This window comes from Sinocyclocheilus rhinocerous, unplaced genomic scaffold, assembly GCF_001515625.1.
Source record: "Sinocyclocheilus rhinocerous isolate Xijiao unplaced genomic scaffold, SAMN03320098_v1.1 scaffold603, whole genome shotgun sequence".
Classification (NCBI taxonomy): domain Eukaryota; kingdom Metazoa; phylum Chordata; class Actinopteri; order Cypriniformes; family Cyprinidae; genus Sinocyclocheilus; species Sinocyclocheilus rhinocerous.
The window spans coordinates 2,463,251-2,481,218 of record NW_015656630.1 but is presented as its reverse complement, the minus strand read 5'-3'; the positions used below and the strand labels follow the sequence as shown (position 1 = coordinate 2,481,218).

General features: G+C 38.2%; 1 protein-coding gene across 3 annotated transcripts; it reads right to left on the bottom strand.

Annotated features, from left to right (window-relative positions):
* Window positions 1–1,253: 1,253 nt before the first annotated feature.
* LOC107720685 (period circadian protein homolog 1-like) lies at window positions 1,254–17,672 on the bottom strand. 3 transcript variants are annotated; one of them, XR_001637634.1, is made up of 21 exons: window positions 17,024–17,672; window positions 15,693–15,946; window positions 15,485–15,606; window positions 15,150–15,351; window positions 14,079–14,270; window positions 13,484–13,562; window positions 13,287–13,393; window positions 13,041–13,194; window positions 11,825–12,068; window positions 11,590–11,698; window positions 11,360–11,501; window positions 9,799–9,917; window positions 9,435–9,611; window positions 8,997–9,314; window positions 7,961–8,907; window positions 7,692–7,881; window positions 6,202–6,385; window positions 5,659–5,809; window positions 5,079–5,324; window positions 1,532–1,603; window positions 1,254–1,443 (listed from the first exon to the last, which is right to left on the bottom strand). XR_001637634.1 is itself a non-coding variant. In XM_016528479.1 (20 exons), the coding sequence occupies exons 1-19, from the start codon at window positions 17,095–17,097 to the stop codon at window positions 5,121–5,123; spliced, it is 3,969 nt and encodes a 1,322-aa protein (XP_016383965.1). In that variant the 5' UTR covers window positions 17,098–17,672; the 3' UTR covers window positions 1,254–1,443; window positions 5,079–5,120. The 3 variants fall into 3 exon arrangements, 2 of the variants coding, with proteins under 2 accessions (XP_016383965.1, XP_016383964.1); XM_016528479.1 differs by lacking the exon at window positions 1,532–1,603; XM_016528478.1 differs by lacking the exons at window positions 1,254–1,443; window positions 1,532–1,603 and having other exon boundaries at window positions 3,407–5,324.
* Window positions 17,673–17,968: the final 296 nt, after the last annotated feature.

Genomic DNA, 17,968 nt, shown 5'->3' with positions numbered 1-17,968 from the left:
TAGCAGTGTCCTCTGGTTTGATCCACGTCTCTGTCAGGGCCATGAGGTTTAGTCTTGAATGACTAGTAATAGATGTAATGAAATCTGCTTTGTTTCCTGCAGACTGACAATTCGACCAACAGAAAAATAAAGTATAGTGTATTAGCAGACATAGACAACGTGCGTAAGTTGTTAGGATTGCGCTGCCTATAGTGTGTGATGCGTGGTTTGCGAGTGGTAGTAATAGTAGGATATGGAAACACATAGTAAGAGTTGGTCAGAAAAACTGAAACAGAAGTACAGCAAGGTGTAGAAAAGAGGATGAATCAAAAGCGATACTTATGTTCCTTGCCGGTGTCCCTGCAGGGTGGAGTCGCACAGTAGAGTCGATGGTCTTTACACTCTTCAGTCTTCACACTGTTGTTGTTATATATATATATATATATATATATTATTATTATTACTTATTCAGTTTATGTAAGCTTTAGTAACTTTTTCTGTTATTTATTTATTTATTTTGTTTTTCTGTTATTTTTATTTCAGTTTTAGTTTTAGTAATGTTAGTACTTCAACTTATTTTAGTGGACAAGTCAGCATTTCTAATTGTTGTTAAATATTGTTACATTTTAAGTAAATTAATTTTAAGTGAAAGTTTTTCATCTAATATTTATTTTTAATTCTAATTAATTCTAATTCTTTATTTTAAAGAATTGAAACTATTTTTAATCGTTTTTATTTTATATAACAATAACAACACTGATTTCATGTTCTTTGAGTCATGAAATCATTTTCTGTAGTAAATCAACAGCATGCTACAGATGCTGTCCATAGAGCTTGACTTGTCTTGAACCCAGAACATTCTTTTAAGATTAAAAGGCACTTCTGGTTGTAATTGGGATAAGCGACCTTAGTCTTGTGAACACATTCATGCTATCTATCTGTGTCTGGTCAGAGTAAAGGGAATGAGTCACGTTGTTTGAAGAATTTACCCTTTATGGTGTTCTGTTGTAGCTCTGGACTTTCAATCGACATTACAGGGGCCTGTACAGGGAAACGTCCACATAAAACCTTCAGAAGAAATATAAATCTCATAAAAGATCACAGCAGATCAGCAGTTCTCAAAGGAGGACAGCATGAGGACAACACAGTTTAATTAATGAATGATGAAAAAAAGATCTAAAGCTAAGCATTGTTAGCAAAGTACAAAGCCAAACACGCAATAATAATGAAAACACATTCAAACTGTATCATGTGAATCCACTGTAGATGCTGCTAACTGTGTGTTGTACTTGGCATCTGGTTGCATTTGTGCTCTCTGGGATGTGATTGGAGTTGTGATGACAGACAACAGCACAAGAATGTGGTGACGTGGGACATTTGCTGGGGGGTGAAGGTAGCGTGAAGTCTGGCTGACGGGTGAAGGGGGAGGAGAGGAGTGGTGTTGAGCCAACATGGCTTGAAGACCTGGAGGAATGTCAAGAGTTTGAGTATCACTGCAAAAACAATCCATCAAAATGTATTCTTGGCAAAGAGACAAGACAGAACTAGAGACCCGATGAGGAATCAACCGAAACTTGGTGGGGCATGTATCATTTATCCATGGAGGTCTTGAAGTGGAAAAATACTGGAATTTACAGAGATTTCATAATTACATTTGGCAGTAGAACATGACTTTAGAGATAAAGGAAGGGTGAAAAATGTTGGAGTAGCCTAGTGAATTTTTATGGTCTGACATATTAATTAAACAAGATTACAAGACTTGTTAAGGAATTAAAAGTATGTCATCATTTTCCACCATTAATGTAATTTCAAACCTGTATGTCTACTGTGAAATACAAAAGGAGATATTTTGAAGAATGTTTATGCTGCTCCTTTTTATACAATAAAAATGAATGAACATGGCTGCAGTTGAGCTTAAAATGGACAACAAAGCATCATAAAAGTAGTCCATGGCTTGTGTCCATTTGTCAAATATATATATATATATATATATATATATAGTAACATTTTAGGTTTTATGGATTGAACTTTAATTCACAGTAAATAAATATCTGTCATTAAGTGATAATATATCAACCTACTGAAGTATTCGAATGTGTTTTGCACATATAATATACTGAGAACCACCATAGAAACACAGGTGACACTAAAATAATGCAATAAACATAATTTAACAAGAAAAAAAAGAAAAAAAACATCAACATTTAATGTGAAATGTCACACTGGGAATTCTGGGAATGTCAATTTAATGTTACTCACTGTAAATTATAAGATGACTACTTTTTTCATTTAAAAAACTGTAAATGTAACCGTATTTTACTGTATATGTAATTAGCAAATGTCCCGTTACTGTTAACCAAACAGGTTTTTATCATCAAAATTTGGATCATTTACAGTGTATGATTGCTTTTTCTGAAAAACACAGAATTGTAGGCATTATTCACTGAAAATTTTGCCACAGCTTTCAAATTTCATTAGCTCTTCAGAAATGTCAAACTTGTGTCCTAAACTAACTGTTCAATTCAGGAACTAATGCTGTTTAGTGTTAATGATGTCAAATATGACATAATGTATTGACTTTTAAGGTACTTTTTGGAGCTTGACAGCTGGTCACCATTCACTTTCACTGTATGGAACAGCACATCATGACCATTCTTCAAAATATCTCCTTTTAGGCTCAGTGGAAGAAAGTTTGGAATGGCACAAGGATGAGGGACAAAAAAATACATTTAATTGGTGAACCATTTTTTAAAGGATATATTAACCTATTTTACTTTGTTCATAAGTTATTAAAAATGTAATAAAATCAAGTAAAAATCAAAACTTGCAAAGCGTTTAAAATGCTGATGATATGAATAAAAACAGGACTGCAATGCAGAACTGCCATCACTCATTACACAAACAGCTTTTTGGGATGAAACATGTCGCTATAGTCATCTCCTGTCTCATTATGGTTTGAATAAGAAACCCTCTATCACACAACGCCAAAAACAAACAGCTCCTCGCTTCTCTTTTCTATATCTCAGATTTTTCAAAGATCTTTGTAAATATTCACAGAGATTAACTAGAAGAGTTTACAGAAACCGGACGGTTTTGTTACTCTGGACAGTTTGAAATATGGAAACGAGAGTCATGAGACAGTCTGAACTGCATTCTTGAGCTGAGGGAAACTACAGATTTAAGCTTAGGAAAGTCGGCAGAGAAAGTGGAATGCTCCCTTTTTCTCCTTATGTCACCTCGCACAGACACAAATACGCACATTTGTATCAACAACTTGGGTTGTGAAAACAGGTTGCCTTTGGAAAATGAAAGAGGAGTCAAAGTCTTGGAAACATTTGTTTTGGGTGAATATAATCCAAGCAATGTGAAGACAATTGTGGATGTTGCCAGATATGTTACTACACCCTCTAGTGGCTATGAAGATTAAATCAGTCAAGTTAATTAAGAAAAACTCACAGGTTGCCAAAACAGATTACTAAAAACATATTTATTTAGGTTCAAAGCAAAAAAAAAAAATACAATTTACAAGCATGTTTAAGTAAAAAAAGACTGACTCAAGGTCTTGCAAATGTACAAAATCAATTTACAATTCCTGCACATTCAGCAGAACAGTACTGCATGAAAACTGATTGGGCCTGTCTGCTTTCACAGAAAAGCTTTTGAAAAACCCTCGCAAATAAATCTGAGGGCAACAGAAAAACTTGTTTTTTTAAACCCTAAACTGGGTTTGTGAATAATGCAGTCCTGCATTTGTTGTGGAACTAAAAAAGACACTAGATGCTAAAAATAGTATCCTTGTGCTTCAATGGACAATACAGTGAAACAAAAGGAATGTCAAGCTAATCTGGATGGTTTTAAGATATAATTGTATCGCTCTTGAAAATAAGGGCAAATGAACAACAGAGTAAAATTCTCTGACAGCCAATTATTTCCATTTTATGGATTTAATAGTATCAAAAGCTCCTTAAAATGTGTGTAGTGATTCAAAACTGCACACATCAAAATACATTCTTTTTTTTAAAAGCCATATCTGGATATAAATATTTGGATATAAACAAATAAATAAATGTTTTAACACTACTAGAAAAGAATGGGGTTTGTGATGCTGGCACCATGGATTGAAAATAAAATATACTCAACATTAGTGCAACGTCAACATAAAGGCTTTTTAGCAGGAAATCTTAAATGCATTTTGAATGTCTGAACGTCAATTCAAAAACACAACATATAAAATGGACATTTGAAGGTAACTCACCCCCTTGAGTACTGAGGTTAGTTACAATTACAGTAACTCAAAAAACATGTACAATCGGACAACGACTTGCAATGTTTTGGCAATTTGTCCAGAAAATGACTTCTTTTCAACCAAAATATTTTGTGTTCTGGTGGCAGACCCAGGTCTTGGCAAGGAGAAACAAAATGAAAATCAACCGACTGAAAACCAACGTTATTACATTGCTCAATGAGATTGTCAAAGACGTCAACACTTCCCCATCACAGGGTTCCTGGTTACAGACCAGCAAGCTTTTAGGGTCAGACTGGAACCTATTTTTCCCATCCACAATTTCCGGGAACTGTGTGGAACAGTTTCGAAAAATGACACAGGCTAGAAACTCATACTGGAAAGGGTGTCTTTAAAAAAAAACTGTCAGACCACATCTAACTTATGCGAAGTTAAATAGTAAATTCCTTGTCCAGCTGTTAATAATTCTATAAACCTGTTATAGGGAATATGATGAATAATGAATAATTAAGATTAAGAAGATGAATAATTATGAAACAGTGCATGGGATAGATAATGCCATGCAGATTCATGAATAACTTGGAAGCAGAACATAGTGCAACAACAACAACAACATCCACCATGTGCAATAGGTTGACATTCAAAAGGTGCTCCTTTAAGCTACGAAAATGAAAGGAAGTTTTTTTATTCCCTTCTTCTTTTATTATTCAGAGGCCTGGTTATGAAGCTACAAATTATTCATAATTTCAAAGAATTATGTCAAAATGAGCCATTGATACTGATTAGAAACATTCCACACTTTCAACTTGGTCCCAAAATTCTATGAGGCAGGAACACAGGAACAGTCCCGCCTCACCTTCACTCATGATGTCACTTCCACCTCCTCCATGGCCCACTACTATGTGCTTGCGCTGGCCTCATTGTCTCTCTGCTCATTATCAGATGAAGGTGGGCTCAAGGGAAAGGCTGTTTCAGCAGTGATAAATGTATCTTGTTGTTTTGCCTCCTCTCTCAAAACCATACTGAGATCCATCTCATGAAAGTCCAAATCGAATGGAGTAGGAATCGAGGAATCTGGGGGAGATTCACATCCTGTGCAAGACTGCGAAGAAAAGAAATAACTTATAATTTGCATGTAGGATACATAAAATTGCACTACTGCGTGTTAGCATGTTGCTAAGCTAACAATACTCTAAACTGCATAAAAACATTTAGTAAAATAGTCTTTTGAACTCAGTTGAATTTTTTATTAATATTGTTCAGTAGGCTATATATTTTTATAGAGTTTTTTGCAAGGCATTCTGGGTAATTACCAAATTTTTAAAAGACATGCAGTGAGAACTGCAACAGAATATGGGCAGAACTAGAAAGAAGTGAAATGTTGGTACCTACTTTCTAAAAGTGCCTTTATGTCTTTTTAGTTAAGAGCTACTTACTGTAACATTGATGGCCTTTGGTAGACAGCCGGTTTGAAACCAGGGGTGGACCTGCGTTAACTCTTTCTTCTGCTCTTCAGTGAAGTGAGGTTGATGCTTCTGAACAGCTTTGAGGGCATCTCGGTCTTCTTTCAGTACTGATTCTCTGTCTCTGTACACACACACAAATATAAATGAATGCACTCTTCTGGCGGAGTTTGTGCTACACACAAGTCTACTTGTATTAGGTATACGAAATTGCCCAGAGAGTCGATTGAATTCCCACCAAAATCACATTGTAATTATGATATCCAAACTCATAATTAAAGACTTGAACTCAGAATTAGTTTGATCTCAATTAAATACACCTGTACCAACTAATCAAGGTCTTTGGACATGGTTTTTGCAATTTGTACATAACCGGCAAGATGTGTCAGAACAGGGTTGAAATTAAACACTTAGAACTAAGTTTGCTTGGAGAGGTTTGTATTCAAAACAAAGCCAATATTCATTTAGGTTAAGCTAGTAGGTTAGCTCCTAAGCAATCAGGTAAAATGGCCTTACTTGATGGGAATCTGGTATGTCATCATGACTTTGTCATCTGTGTTTGCCATGAGGAGCCAGATGGGGTCCTGCAGGACAAACTTTATGAACTGTTCCCCTCCCAGATCTTTAGATGCTGGTTTATGATTGTGATCATTCTCTGATGAGTCAATGCTTCCAAAGTACTTGCTAGTATTGCTGCTCCCTGAGATCAAAAAATCCAAAGAAAAAAAATGCATGGAAAAAGCAATCAGTACAATTCTTCTAAATTTCTCCTTTTATGTTTCAACACTAGGGTTGGGTACGGTTCACATTTTAACCGGTACGGTACCGGTATCGGTACCTGAAATTCGGTGCCGGTACCCAACGGTACCTTTTTTCAGTACTTTACTCTCTGTGTAATAACAAAAACATTTATTTCAGTGAAAAAAATAAGTCCAAAACTCTCAATTTCATCAATTTGAATAATAGGGCCCTACAATCTTTTTCTTTCTTTCCTTCTTTCTTTCCAGAAATTCTTGTATTTAAAATTTTTCTGATAATCAAATGAAGGCATTAAACATTTATTTATTTTTAATCAAATGAAAATTAAACCCTTTTATATTTTGGCAAACAAACACTGTTTACTGTTTAAATTAATACATAAAAGAAAAAAATGTGTGAATATTCTTTTAAAGAAGTTTTAATAATAATTGTATTATTTTTTTCTACAGTTAAGTTGGTAATCTGGTTGTAATATTTATTTTTATCATTTAATTGTTTTATTTAAATTTGGCAGAAAATGGAATATATAAAGACGTACATTACACTGTACAAAAGTAATACAAGAGTAAAATATTTCTGTTACATGTTAAACTGTACTTTTATTTTGACAGGTTGGACAAGTTTCTGTGCGAGTGTATACAGTATGATATGATGCTAGTTTTCTCAAAAGAAACAGTAAAATTCTCATGAATTGACTCTCACAGCAGGTCTGGTGATCAAGTTCATGTGTTTATGTCGTCATATAGTGAGACAGAGGCCGAAAATCACCGCGAGCATCTCGCGTGCTTTAGTATTTGTGTAGTAAAACTAGTCCACAGACACTAGTCCATATCGCGATTCAAAATAAGTGACAGACCTACTTTTGATTTATTGATCCAAAAATTTATGAATTCCGTGGCATTCCACACTATAGAGTAAATTCCGTTTTTATGAATGGACTCTGCGATCCGTCCGCGTTTTCGCGGAAACCATATGGCCCTAGAAATGTAACCACACTTCAGAACATTTCGGTTTGCCCTGTGTGTTGTGTTTGAATGAGATGCAGGGGTGACATGACGTCACAGGATCTCTCTCTCACTCTCTTTAACGTAATTTGACACCGATTGATTTAATGTGAATCTGTACTTGGTAGTACCGATACAATCCTGTTGGTACCCTTAAAAGTACAGAGTTTGGTACCCAACCCTATTCAACACTTAAAGAATAATTTTAAGAATAAAGCAAGTTACTAATAGTAAATTACTTACTAGTGCCACTTCCAGATGTGCTACACCCATTCGAACCAGATCCAAATGACCCTGACCCTGACCCTGATCCTGATGATCCAGAGCCTGAGGCGGCAGAGCCAGTGCCCGAGCGGGAGTCCTCTTGCAGCAGTAAGTCCAGCATGTCACTGGAGGTCGACATGGCATCCTGGTTGGACTCATTGACTTCAGGCTAATAGACATTAACTCAAAGTTAGCAAAGCAGCAAGATAATGGAAAAAAAATAGTTTTAAAAGGTTCTTAATACTTACACTGTCATCGAGTTGGCCATCTTTAGTGTTGCTGCGATTGCTGGAAATTTGCACCACAGTCCCGCCCCCTTGCGTTCCTCCACTCCCTGGGGGTGGAGTCTGTTGCATAGTGTCTGTTCTGTTGCTTTGCAATTCCTCAAGTTGTAAAAGATTGAGAGGGGAGGAGCATCGGGATTGAAACAGGGGAGATCCTGCCCCTTCTCTCTCGCCAGCCTGTTGCCCAGTAGACTGGGGTGTGCTGGAGCGAGACTGACCATGTGGCACAGTATTGGTGTTTCCTGCAGGCATTGATTGAGAGTTGGGGATAGCGTACAGGGGATTTGGGTTGTAGAATTGCTGGGGAATCATTGTAGGCATGGCAGGATTCATTTGGGAGCCCAATGGATTGAACTGTCCCATTGCAGGATTGAACGATGGTAAACCAACAGCAGAGGAAGGGAACTGACCCAAGGGGTTCATTTGGGCAAGCAGTTGCCCACCGAGCTGCGAGTTGGCTGGGTTCAACTGTGGTCCTGGATAACCGAGTTGTGGAAACATATAGTTTGGCAACATGAAGGTCATGACTGGTGGCATCACTGAAGTAAAGCCTTGCATGGGGAATCTAGGGACTCCTGCTTGCAAGGAAGGATCTGTTCCCATCTGGGGCATTGAGAAAGGTGATGAAATGGGGAACATAGGCATGTAGCCTGGGGGAAAGGAGGTCATCATGGGAGTACCGCTAGTCTGGGATGCTGCAGATGGTGGCCAAGAAGTGGAAGACTGCTGGACTGAGGGGAGGTTGGGTCTTACTGCTGCAGGATTGGATCCTCTATAGGGACTAGGTCCAGAGGGGGAAGGACTGTCCGGTGTGTTGCCATCTACTTGGTGTTTCCGTCTTTTCCCACCTCTACCATGCCGACGACTGCTGCTGTTGCCCACTGAAGGATAGTTCTGGCAGCAGTTCACTCCTAAATGGCACAAGCCAAATATTAAAGGTGAAGGTAAAAGAAGTCAGACAGACAAATTCGACCTATAAACAACTATAAAAAGTTGTTACCTTTTGCGCCAGGTGTAGACGTGTGTCTGCGCTGTGGTGGCCCACTGGGTTGAACCATCCACAGATGGCTGATGTCTCTGAAACGGTTGAGGAAGGCTTGTTCTTCTTGCTGGGTATGTGCAGATAACACCGCCTTCGTGAGGCCCTTCCCGGCATTACCTCCACTTCTTCTCTCCTTCTCCTTTTCTTTTACAGGAACAGCAGCAGTGGGGGACATGGCCTGCTGGGGATTCACAGGCATGGAAGAAGTGATGGAGGTGGGTGGGGCTGATGTGGAAGGTGTTGGGGTGGTTGGCGGCTCCTCCATCATAACAATGTCTGGATGTAGATCAAACAGAGTAGATTGCTTGCTTTGAGATTGCAAAGTCTATCGTTTAATATACGGCAAATCATGTATATAGGTCAATGACAAGATTAGCCTGGAAAAAGTGTTCAGACCTGATTCAGGTGGCTTCTTGTCACCAGCGTGAACAATGGTGCTGCTAAAACTACACTGGGAGGTGGCCGAGGCAACACTTTCAGCCTTACAGTGCAGAGCCAGAGGGGTTAGGGGGTGCGCTGGTGCTGCAGGGACAACCTTTGAACCCTCGGTCACCACAAGAGTCTCTGCTATGTCTAAATGGAAGAGTGAACTTTAATTCTATACATTTAAATACAGAACATACACCGTTATTAGCTGATACTGAAAGAATACCAATAGTGGTTGGTTGTATAAGTCTGCTTCTTTGTCTCTGACTTTATGAATACTTATATGATGTGTTTGGGTGAATATCCCATTATCCTTTAGCAATCCTTTACTGACCTTCAGTTGCTCCAGCTCCTTCCCTTTGTTTATCATCATCACAGGTAGAAGATGTTGTACAGGATGATGAGCCACACTTCCTCTTCACTGTACCTGGGACATTAAAGCTCTCCAGATATCTGAAAAACACAGTGAAAGAATGAGACCACATATCCAATACACATACCTTACATACAACCTATAAATCAGAAGTCTTCAACCCGGTTCCTGAGGACCCACTAGCCACTTTTCCACTGTCGGGCCAGTGTGTGCCAGGGCAATGAGGTGTGAGGCCAAAATCATGCTGCATTTCCACTGTGTTCCAATTTGTGTCAGAAGTGCATATCAGTGGCACTAAATCCAGCTAATATGTATAATTATTTTACATAAAAAGAGAACACATATACTTTGTTTAGTATGCTTGGTTTATTTGTAATTATAGAAATGCACAAAACAACTTAGTCCATTTAAGTCCAAAAGCATACACATATAACACAATAGAAAAACACTGATAAACCTTCATATGTTTGCATCAACTTATTTAGAAAGAAGGAGAATTAACATTAATTTTCCACAAAAGTATATAATGTGAGGATGTTTGGGCACGGTCCTGTCTCACTACTGTGATCCTTTCAGCCAAAGTAACAGAGGGAGCTCACAGACTGAAAACCGGAGTTATATGTTTTTAAAAGGATATGAAATTTGTTACATAGGCAGAAGTCTGATATCAACAAAGACACAGCAAAGACAGAACAAATAAGAAGCCAAATAAATAGCCTACAAAGATCATATGATTTGTCTTGATATTAAGTTTTTCCAGCGGTCTCTGATATTTTCATTAGAATAATGTGTATTTATTATTATGCCGATGGTTAGCATACATAGCCTTTAGCATCGCATATAATAAATTTCACACAAAGAGAACAGAATTCAAATCGGATCGCAATCAGAAACTTGTTGGTCTCTGAAGGCTAATTTTAAATTTAAATTGTTTCAAATGTTTTAAATGCTGATTTTAGCTGGTAGCTTGATATGGAAACACAGGAAATGAGAAGCGGTGCCGACCATCTCCTAACTCAGATAAACTCCACCTTTGTTCATGACCACTCCCCTAGCTCCGGTTGGACCGCTTTGGACCAAGGTATTCGGCGGGCTAAAAATCCCTAGCTATTAGCCCCAAGGAAGCACAGACGAGGCATGATTAAGCCCCGGAAGTGACAGTGAAAATGAAACTGGCCCTGGCATGCACTAGCATGCTCGCTTTTGGCCCCACAGTGGAAGCGTGGCTACTGTCCTGCAGAGTTTAGCTACAACCCTAATCAAACACACCGGAAGCAGCTAATCAAGCTCCTCAAGATTCCTTGAGAATACACATGCAGGTGTGCTGAAGCTGGTTGAAAATAAACTTTGCAGCACAGTGGGTCCCCCCAGGTGCAGGGTTGAAGACCTCTGCTATAAATTATTCTTCAATCATTATCCATCTTTTCTCTCTTAAAATAAAATAGAATGAGAGAAATAAAAATAAAAGCACACAAAAATCCTTTTAACTGCTACAGTCAGACACACAGATGAAGAGACTCACCGTATGATGCTGTCCAGACAGTTGATCTGCTGGTATGAGTAGACAATGGGCAGCTCCTTCCTGGGTGGACTGGACAGCGCTAAACTTGCCAGATCTTCTCTAGCAGAGGTCTCTGCTGTGTCTGCTGCATTTGCCAGCGCTTCTAATATATGACAGGAAACATGTCACTTAAAATGTGATAACATGCATGTGACCCCAGGCTAAATAGATCAAATATAAACAATGCTTACCTAAGCTACTCTGTTTGAGAGCTGGCGGCCGGTTTCGGGAATCAATGAAGACCTGCTGTCCGTTGGCCTTTACCATGTGCATGTCTTGACAAATCTGCTCAAACGTCATCTAGAAAGAAATGAGTAAAGAAAAGTTGGCACACTGCACGTTAGTGTATGTTGTTGTTTATTTTATTATGTAATGTTAAATACTGTTATGTGTACATCTGGATTGAAAAATGGTAAACTCCCTCACTGGTTTCCTGGGCTTGAACTGGTCCTCGGAAGCATGTCCGTTGCTCTCAGAGGAGGAAGTGGCGCTTTGCTGGTGCTCGTTCGAGCCACTGCTGCCCAGGCTGCCGTAGCCCAGTGAGTTGCTGGCATGAACGGGCTGCACCAGGACCCTGTGGATCAGCTCATTCAGCTGTGGCACATCTGGGGACATGGTTCTCACATCCCCGCCCTCCAGGGCAGTGAACACATCCTCATTCAGTGGACTCCTACAGAAAGGAAGGGATGGTAGACAAGTTTTGTGGGACCACTTTAGAGGTTGAATGGATCGTAGTTGATGCGTTATCCATACGGTTCAGCACGCATGTGATCTGTTGATTAATTGCAAAATTACCCATAATAGAGTGAAGGTTTATCACTTGTATGTGTTTACACACTCAAGACATTTTAAACCATTCCAGCGCAAGAAGAGGTGAAAGAGAATTGATTCAGTACTCGCGCACACGAAGAGAGAACACCGAACTGTTTCGCATCTCCTTGTGTTTGAAGAGACACATACACATAAAATTATGACAAACTACCCATCTTGATAATAATTCTGGTAAACGCAGTCAGTTATGTCTTAAGTGAACAAAAACAGCTGAGAAAGAAATCGGATGTGTATCATTATATCGGATCCGTGCATCAGGTCTTAAAGGGACAGCATCCTGTAAATACCTGCTGTTGTCATCAATGCTAATCAAACAACAAAATACAGCTTTGACAAGGATTAATCTATATTTTATTTATACAGTGAACACTATGCAGTATTATTTTACACTTAACTGTTACATTTCTGTACCTGAATACTACCGACCTTATTTTATTTTTAACGTTGTTGTTTTATTTATCAATACTTGCAATTTGTGTAATTGTTCTTATTCTTTACTGGCTGTTCAATTGTCTTTAATCATGTTTGAACTTTCTTAGTTAGTCAAGTAGTTTTGCTGTGGTAACAAAGTAGTACTTAGCTTTAAGTAATAAATGGCAAGCGAAGTTACAATGAAATATTTTTTTCTTGCTGATCCAAAAAACGATCCAATCCGTAATATAATCCGAATCCGACCACTTAAAAGTAGACATCAGTTTTAGTTCATGAGTATGTCATGAGAGTGGCTGCCAGGGCGTTGCTATGCGGTTGCTTAGATGTTGATTTTTTTTTTAGTGCTTGTTCGATTGCTATATGAAGTGCAGCCACTTACGTTCGAACTTTGTGGCGTCCCACTATGAAAGCCACCTTCCTGCTCCAGGGGTTGATAAAGGATGACCAGCTGGTGTCGAGGGTCAAGTACTCCCCACTTCGTGCACGCATGCGCAGGGGCGAGTGGTCGAACGGCTGCCGTGCAAACTGGAGAACTGATGAAGGAAGGACGGAAACTACATCAATGAATTCTTCTGCGCAAATATTCACCATTGAATCTTTCCTGTATTCAGAATGAGCCACTCACGTTTTTTGTGGGTGGCCACCATAAGGAGTCTGTCTTCTGGATGCAGGTAAATAAGCACTGGCTTCCCAACCAAGTCCTGAGGCAAGTAACCTAATAATGGCACTGCCCTGCAAATGAGAGCAAAGGAGGTTTATGCGACTGTTCAAAAGAGACATAGAGAGTAAACATGTGAGACAGCTCTAGGCAAAAATGCAAACCTTTCATCGATCTCTTGGAACAGACAGTTTGGGGTGTGACTGGTGGTAAAAATTCTCTTGTCTGCTGGGATGCGAGGTGCTGTTAGGAAAAAATACGGAAACATTAGAACAGACACAGAATACAAGAACAGTGTGCAAAGTATGCTTAAGTGTCAATATTACACTTACATAAGGGTGATTTTTCAGTTATATGCACGTTTGACAAGTAATTATAGAGACACAAAAATTACTTTCAATAATTAAAGAGACAAATTAAGAATGTTCAAAGCAATTACAATCTATTCTTATTAGATGAAACAGTGAAACAGACCTGTTTCTTGTCAACATGCTTGTTATTTAAGAGTTAAGATTATACTTTGATAACAGTGAGACAGCTTCAGATTTCTAACACACAATAAGTAAACTACCAATCAGAAGTTTGGGGTTGGTAAGATTTCTTTTATATTTTTGTAAGATGTCTTATGCTCACCACCATACAGCATTTATATAACATGTTTTTACTAGTCCTTGCTGAAAAAAAGCATTAACTTCTTTCACATAAAATATTATATCCTACTGACCCCAAATGTTTAAATGGTAAAGCATTTTGTTTTACCCTCGTAGCCAGAGTGAACTCTCTCAGCGATGAGGAGGCAGCAGGGCTCAGGTTGGGACGTGTCGGAGTCCCTCAGGGTCAGCTGATATGGCGTGAGACGGAAGGGGTAATACTTCACTTCTCCATCGCTGTCCCTACCTCTGCTGATCCGACAAAACATCGACTTTTCCTCGGCACAATCCACCTGTGAGGCTGGACACAAATGAGGCTTTAATAAATACTCATTTTCCCAGCATACATTTGGGCTAACTTTAAACAAAAAATACTAAAAATTTAAAAAATAAAAATAAATAAAAAAGAATTAAGTAATTTTTCAGTAGTCACTAAAAGCTAAATGTTGTGTGAAGCAACAAAATCACAGCCAATCAGAACATGCTGTTTAAAATTATTGATGCTTAAAGGGACAGTATTTAATTTCTGAGCTACTACTTTCTATCAGCAGCTGTTATTTTAAAATCTTTAATATACCTTATGTTTTTATTAATATTTTGAATTAGCCTTTATCTTTTTTTTTATTTCATTTTATTATCTTTTATTTCAAAAATTTCCATTTTAGGTTTTTGTCATTTTGGTGCGTGTTTTTGTATTTTTTTATTAGTTTTTTGTTTGCCTAATTTCAGTTTTATTTTTAATCATTTTAGTATTTACAAGGTAAACTTTTTTTATTTATTTTTTTACTTTTTCTCAGTTAATGTTTATTTTATTATTTTAAGTAAGGGGAATACCTTTTTGTCAGAACAATGGAAGACGGGGGCAGTATTTGGAATTATTTTCTGCTACCATCTGGTACCAATAATGATACAAAATTACATATTGCACCTATAAAATACATCTTTGTGGGACACAACTTTGGACCAATAAAATTTCAGTACTTTACCCATAAAACACTATGGCTCAAAAATACACTCCCATCAAAATGTCTTGAAGTGTGCCAATATAAACACCTAAGGACATGTGCATGGCAGCTTTATAGCTGTCTATGGCGAATAAAGTTATCTGTAACTAATTTACAAAAGGTTCTTTATCTTTGCTTTGTCGCTCTTTTCAAACAGTCAAAAAACTTCCACATACTAGTGCCTGCGCAGGAGGACCACGGCGGCAGGTGACAGGGAGCGGTACTGCTGTAAAATGTGCTGATGTCCTGAGATGCGAGCAGCTCCGAAAAAACTGCTCCCTGCAGCCTCTCGGGTTTACAGCGCAGCAGAGGGGCCGCCTGGGATGAGATGTACACCACTTTACCAGAGAGGAACGACACTGCCACAGAGAACATGTCCTAAGATAGAAGTGAGCAAGAATTAATGCCTTAGATTCTTCTGAAGGCTCACAACCTGATGTGTAGATCGGATAGGGAAAGCTCTGGCTTCGTGTGGATGTAGCCTAAGACTAGGTAACCTGACCAGTCATACCGTGTTTTGAAGGGTGTACTCTGATGTAATGTTGTCTAGCTCTTCGATGGTAAACGACGACAGGTCCAAACAACACCCATGACTCTCTTCCACGCTCCACTGATGGTAGTACTCCTGATTAGCTACAAAAAAAACACAACACACCCTGTCATTGGCACACACATGCTGGTACAAAGAGATGCAATTTGTGTTTCGTTTTTCTACTCACCCCGGACTTGTTTGACACAGCTAAGTGCGTATTGCAAGGAGGCTAGGGTGCTTGATCGCCCCTTCCTGTGCCATTCTGGCGGCATGCGGACCTTTAGCTCACGCAGGGCCTTCAGCAGCTCTCTCTGGGTCTCCAGTCGGGCCGGCTGGTCACCGCTGGGTGCTTGGGATGTCGGCTGATCCTGCTCCGAGCTGCCACTCAAAAGACTGAATGAAACCGAGCTGCTAGGAGGGGAGGGACTGTTTCCGTTTGAGCTGAGGAGAGACATTTTAATGGGTGAAATTAGCCACCACTATTTCTAATACAATTGAATTATTACAATATGGGATTTCACATTTCAGATTTTAAAATTAAATTATTTAATTTCAGCAAAAAACATTTCTAAAAATGTCTAAAAATATATCATTTTGGAGCTGGCACAGTTATTAACTAATAATCTCAAAATGAACCTGACCAAATACCAGTCTTGTTACTAAAAAGTACTGCATGTAGAATGTAATTTTAATCTGCCCCAAGTGAAGCATCATCATGCCATTGCCTCAACCAGTTCCAAAAGAAAAGGTGTTCCGGAAACAAAATGTACCAAGCTTAACCAAACTCCTACAACTGGTTTATTAAATTGAATGCGTGAGCATACACATTGTTTTTTATCACTTTGCTGACTTAAGTGGTTCAAAGACCAGTAACATAAGTTTTCACTCACACATTTGTATCCAAAATTACTCTGCAATGGCATTCAAGCTATTTTATCTGTACATATGTACACCCACTGCTCAAAAGTTTGCATGTTTAAAAAAAAAAAGCCTCTTATGTTCACCAGGGCTGCATTTATTTGATCAAAAACAGTAATACTGTGACATATTACTACACTTTAAAATAACTTTTTCTATTTTAATATGCTTTAAAATAGAATTTATTCCTGTGATCCAAAGCTGAATTGTCATTACTCCAGTCTTCAAAGACACATGACCCTACAGAAATCATTCTAATATGCTGATTGGGCCTCAAGAAACATTTCTTATCATTATTATTGTTGAAAACAGTTGTGCTTAATATTTTTGTAGAAACCATAAATTATTCACAGGATTATTTGATGAATTGACAGTTCAAAAGAATAGCATTTATTTAAAATAGAAAACAATTTAATGTGTTGAATAAAAGTATCAATTACTTGATTCAAACTTTTAAACAGCAGTGTACACATTTTCATACAAACGGTACATATAATTAAATACTGAAAACACTGGAAAGACGATTTATAATATTAATTTAACCATCTTCCTACCACATAAAAGTCATGTTAAACAGATTTCAGTTTAAATATCACATACCTCTTGCTTTCCGTAGTCTCTGTGGTTGAACCCTTTCCATTGTGGGAGCTGCAGGTGGATGCTTCTCGTCCCATGTGTCCTTCGCTCTCCCTCTCGGCCGAGTCATTCCCACTGGAGTGGGCATCCGTGTCATCCGAGTGCGTCGGCTGGGGCACTGCCGAGATGTCCAGCCTGGGACAAACAGACTGGCTGTTGGTCAATCCAGGAGAAGCATTGCTGTAGGTTTCCCCTTCATCCTTATGTGCTGTTCCCTTCCCTGAATGAGTGCCGCAGGTCACTGGTGTTTGGAGTTATCATTACTCATCATGATGAAGCAGAATAACTATATATATCACATCTGTCTTGTGCATCTGTAAGGGGCCTTCTGACACAGCAGGGCATGGGAACGCCTTGGTTATCCTGAATATCTGCTGTGCTAAAACACGGTCTTTGTCCGATTGTCCTGGATGTATCTGCTTAAAAGGCCTTAAAGTTGCAAACAGTCTGATGGGAAATAATAACAATAAAAACAGGATAAGCAACAATTGCACACCTGGAGATAGAGAAGAGACATGAAACATTTCAAAGTGCACACAGAGGATAGTGAATACAGCAGTTCTGTCACATAGTGTTGCATTTTAATCCTGGCCTATAATGACATTAAAGAACCACACTGATGTATTTACATTCACTTGTTTTAATACAGTCATTATGATACAGTTGATGTTTAGAGCCATGTACACATTTTAAAGTGGGAGGGTCACTGAAATATTTAAATGAATTAAAAAAAAAAAAAGTATAGTATATAATATATAAATATAGTGTATATATATATATATATATATATATATATATATATATTTATATATATATAGTGTGTGTGTATATATATATATATATATATATATATATATATATATTTATATATATATAGTGTGTGTGTATATATATATATATATATATATA

What these genes read in the sequence shown, in the direction of transcription:
- LOC107720685 (XM_016528479.1), bottom strand. Translation starts at nt 17,097, where the DNA reads ATGGGACGAGAAGCATCCACCTGCAGCTCCCACAATGGAAAGGGTTCA. An exon ending in ATGGCCAACTCGATGACAGT is followed by an intron (nt 7,882 to 7,960) that starts GTAAGTATTAAG and finishes AATGTCTATTAG; the next exon opens with CCTGAAGTCAATGAGTCCAA. An exon ending in CACATCTGGAAGTGGCACTA is followed by an intron (nt 6,386 to 7,691) that starts GTAAGTAATTTA and finishes TTTTGATCTCAG; the next exon opens with GGAGCAGCAATACTAGCAAG.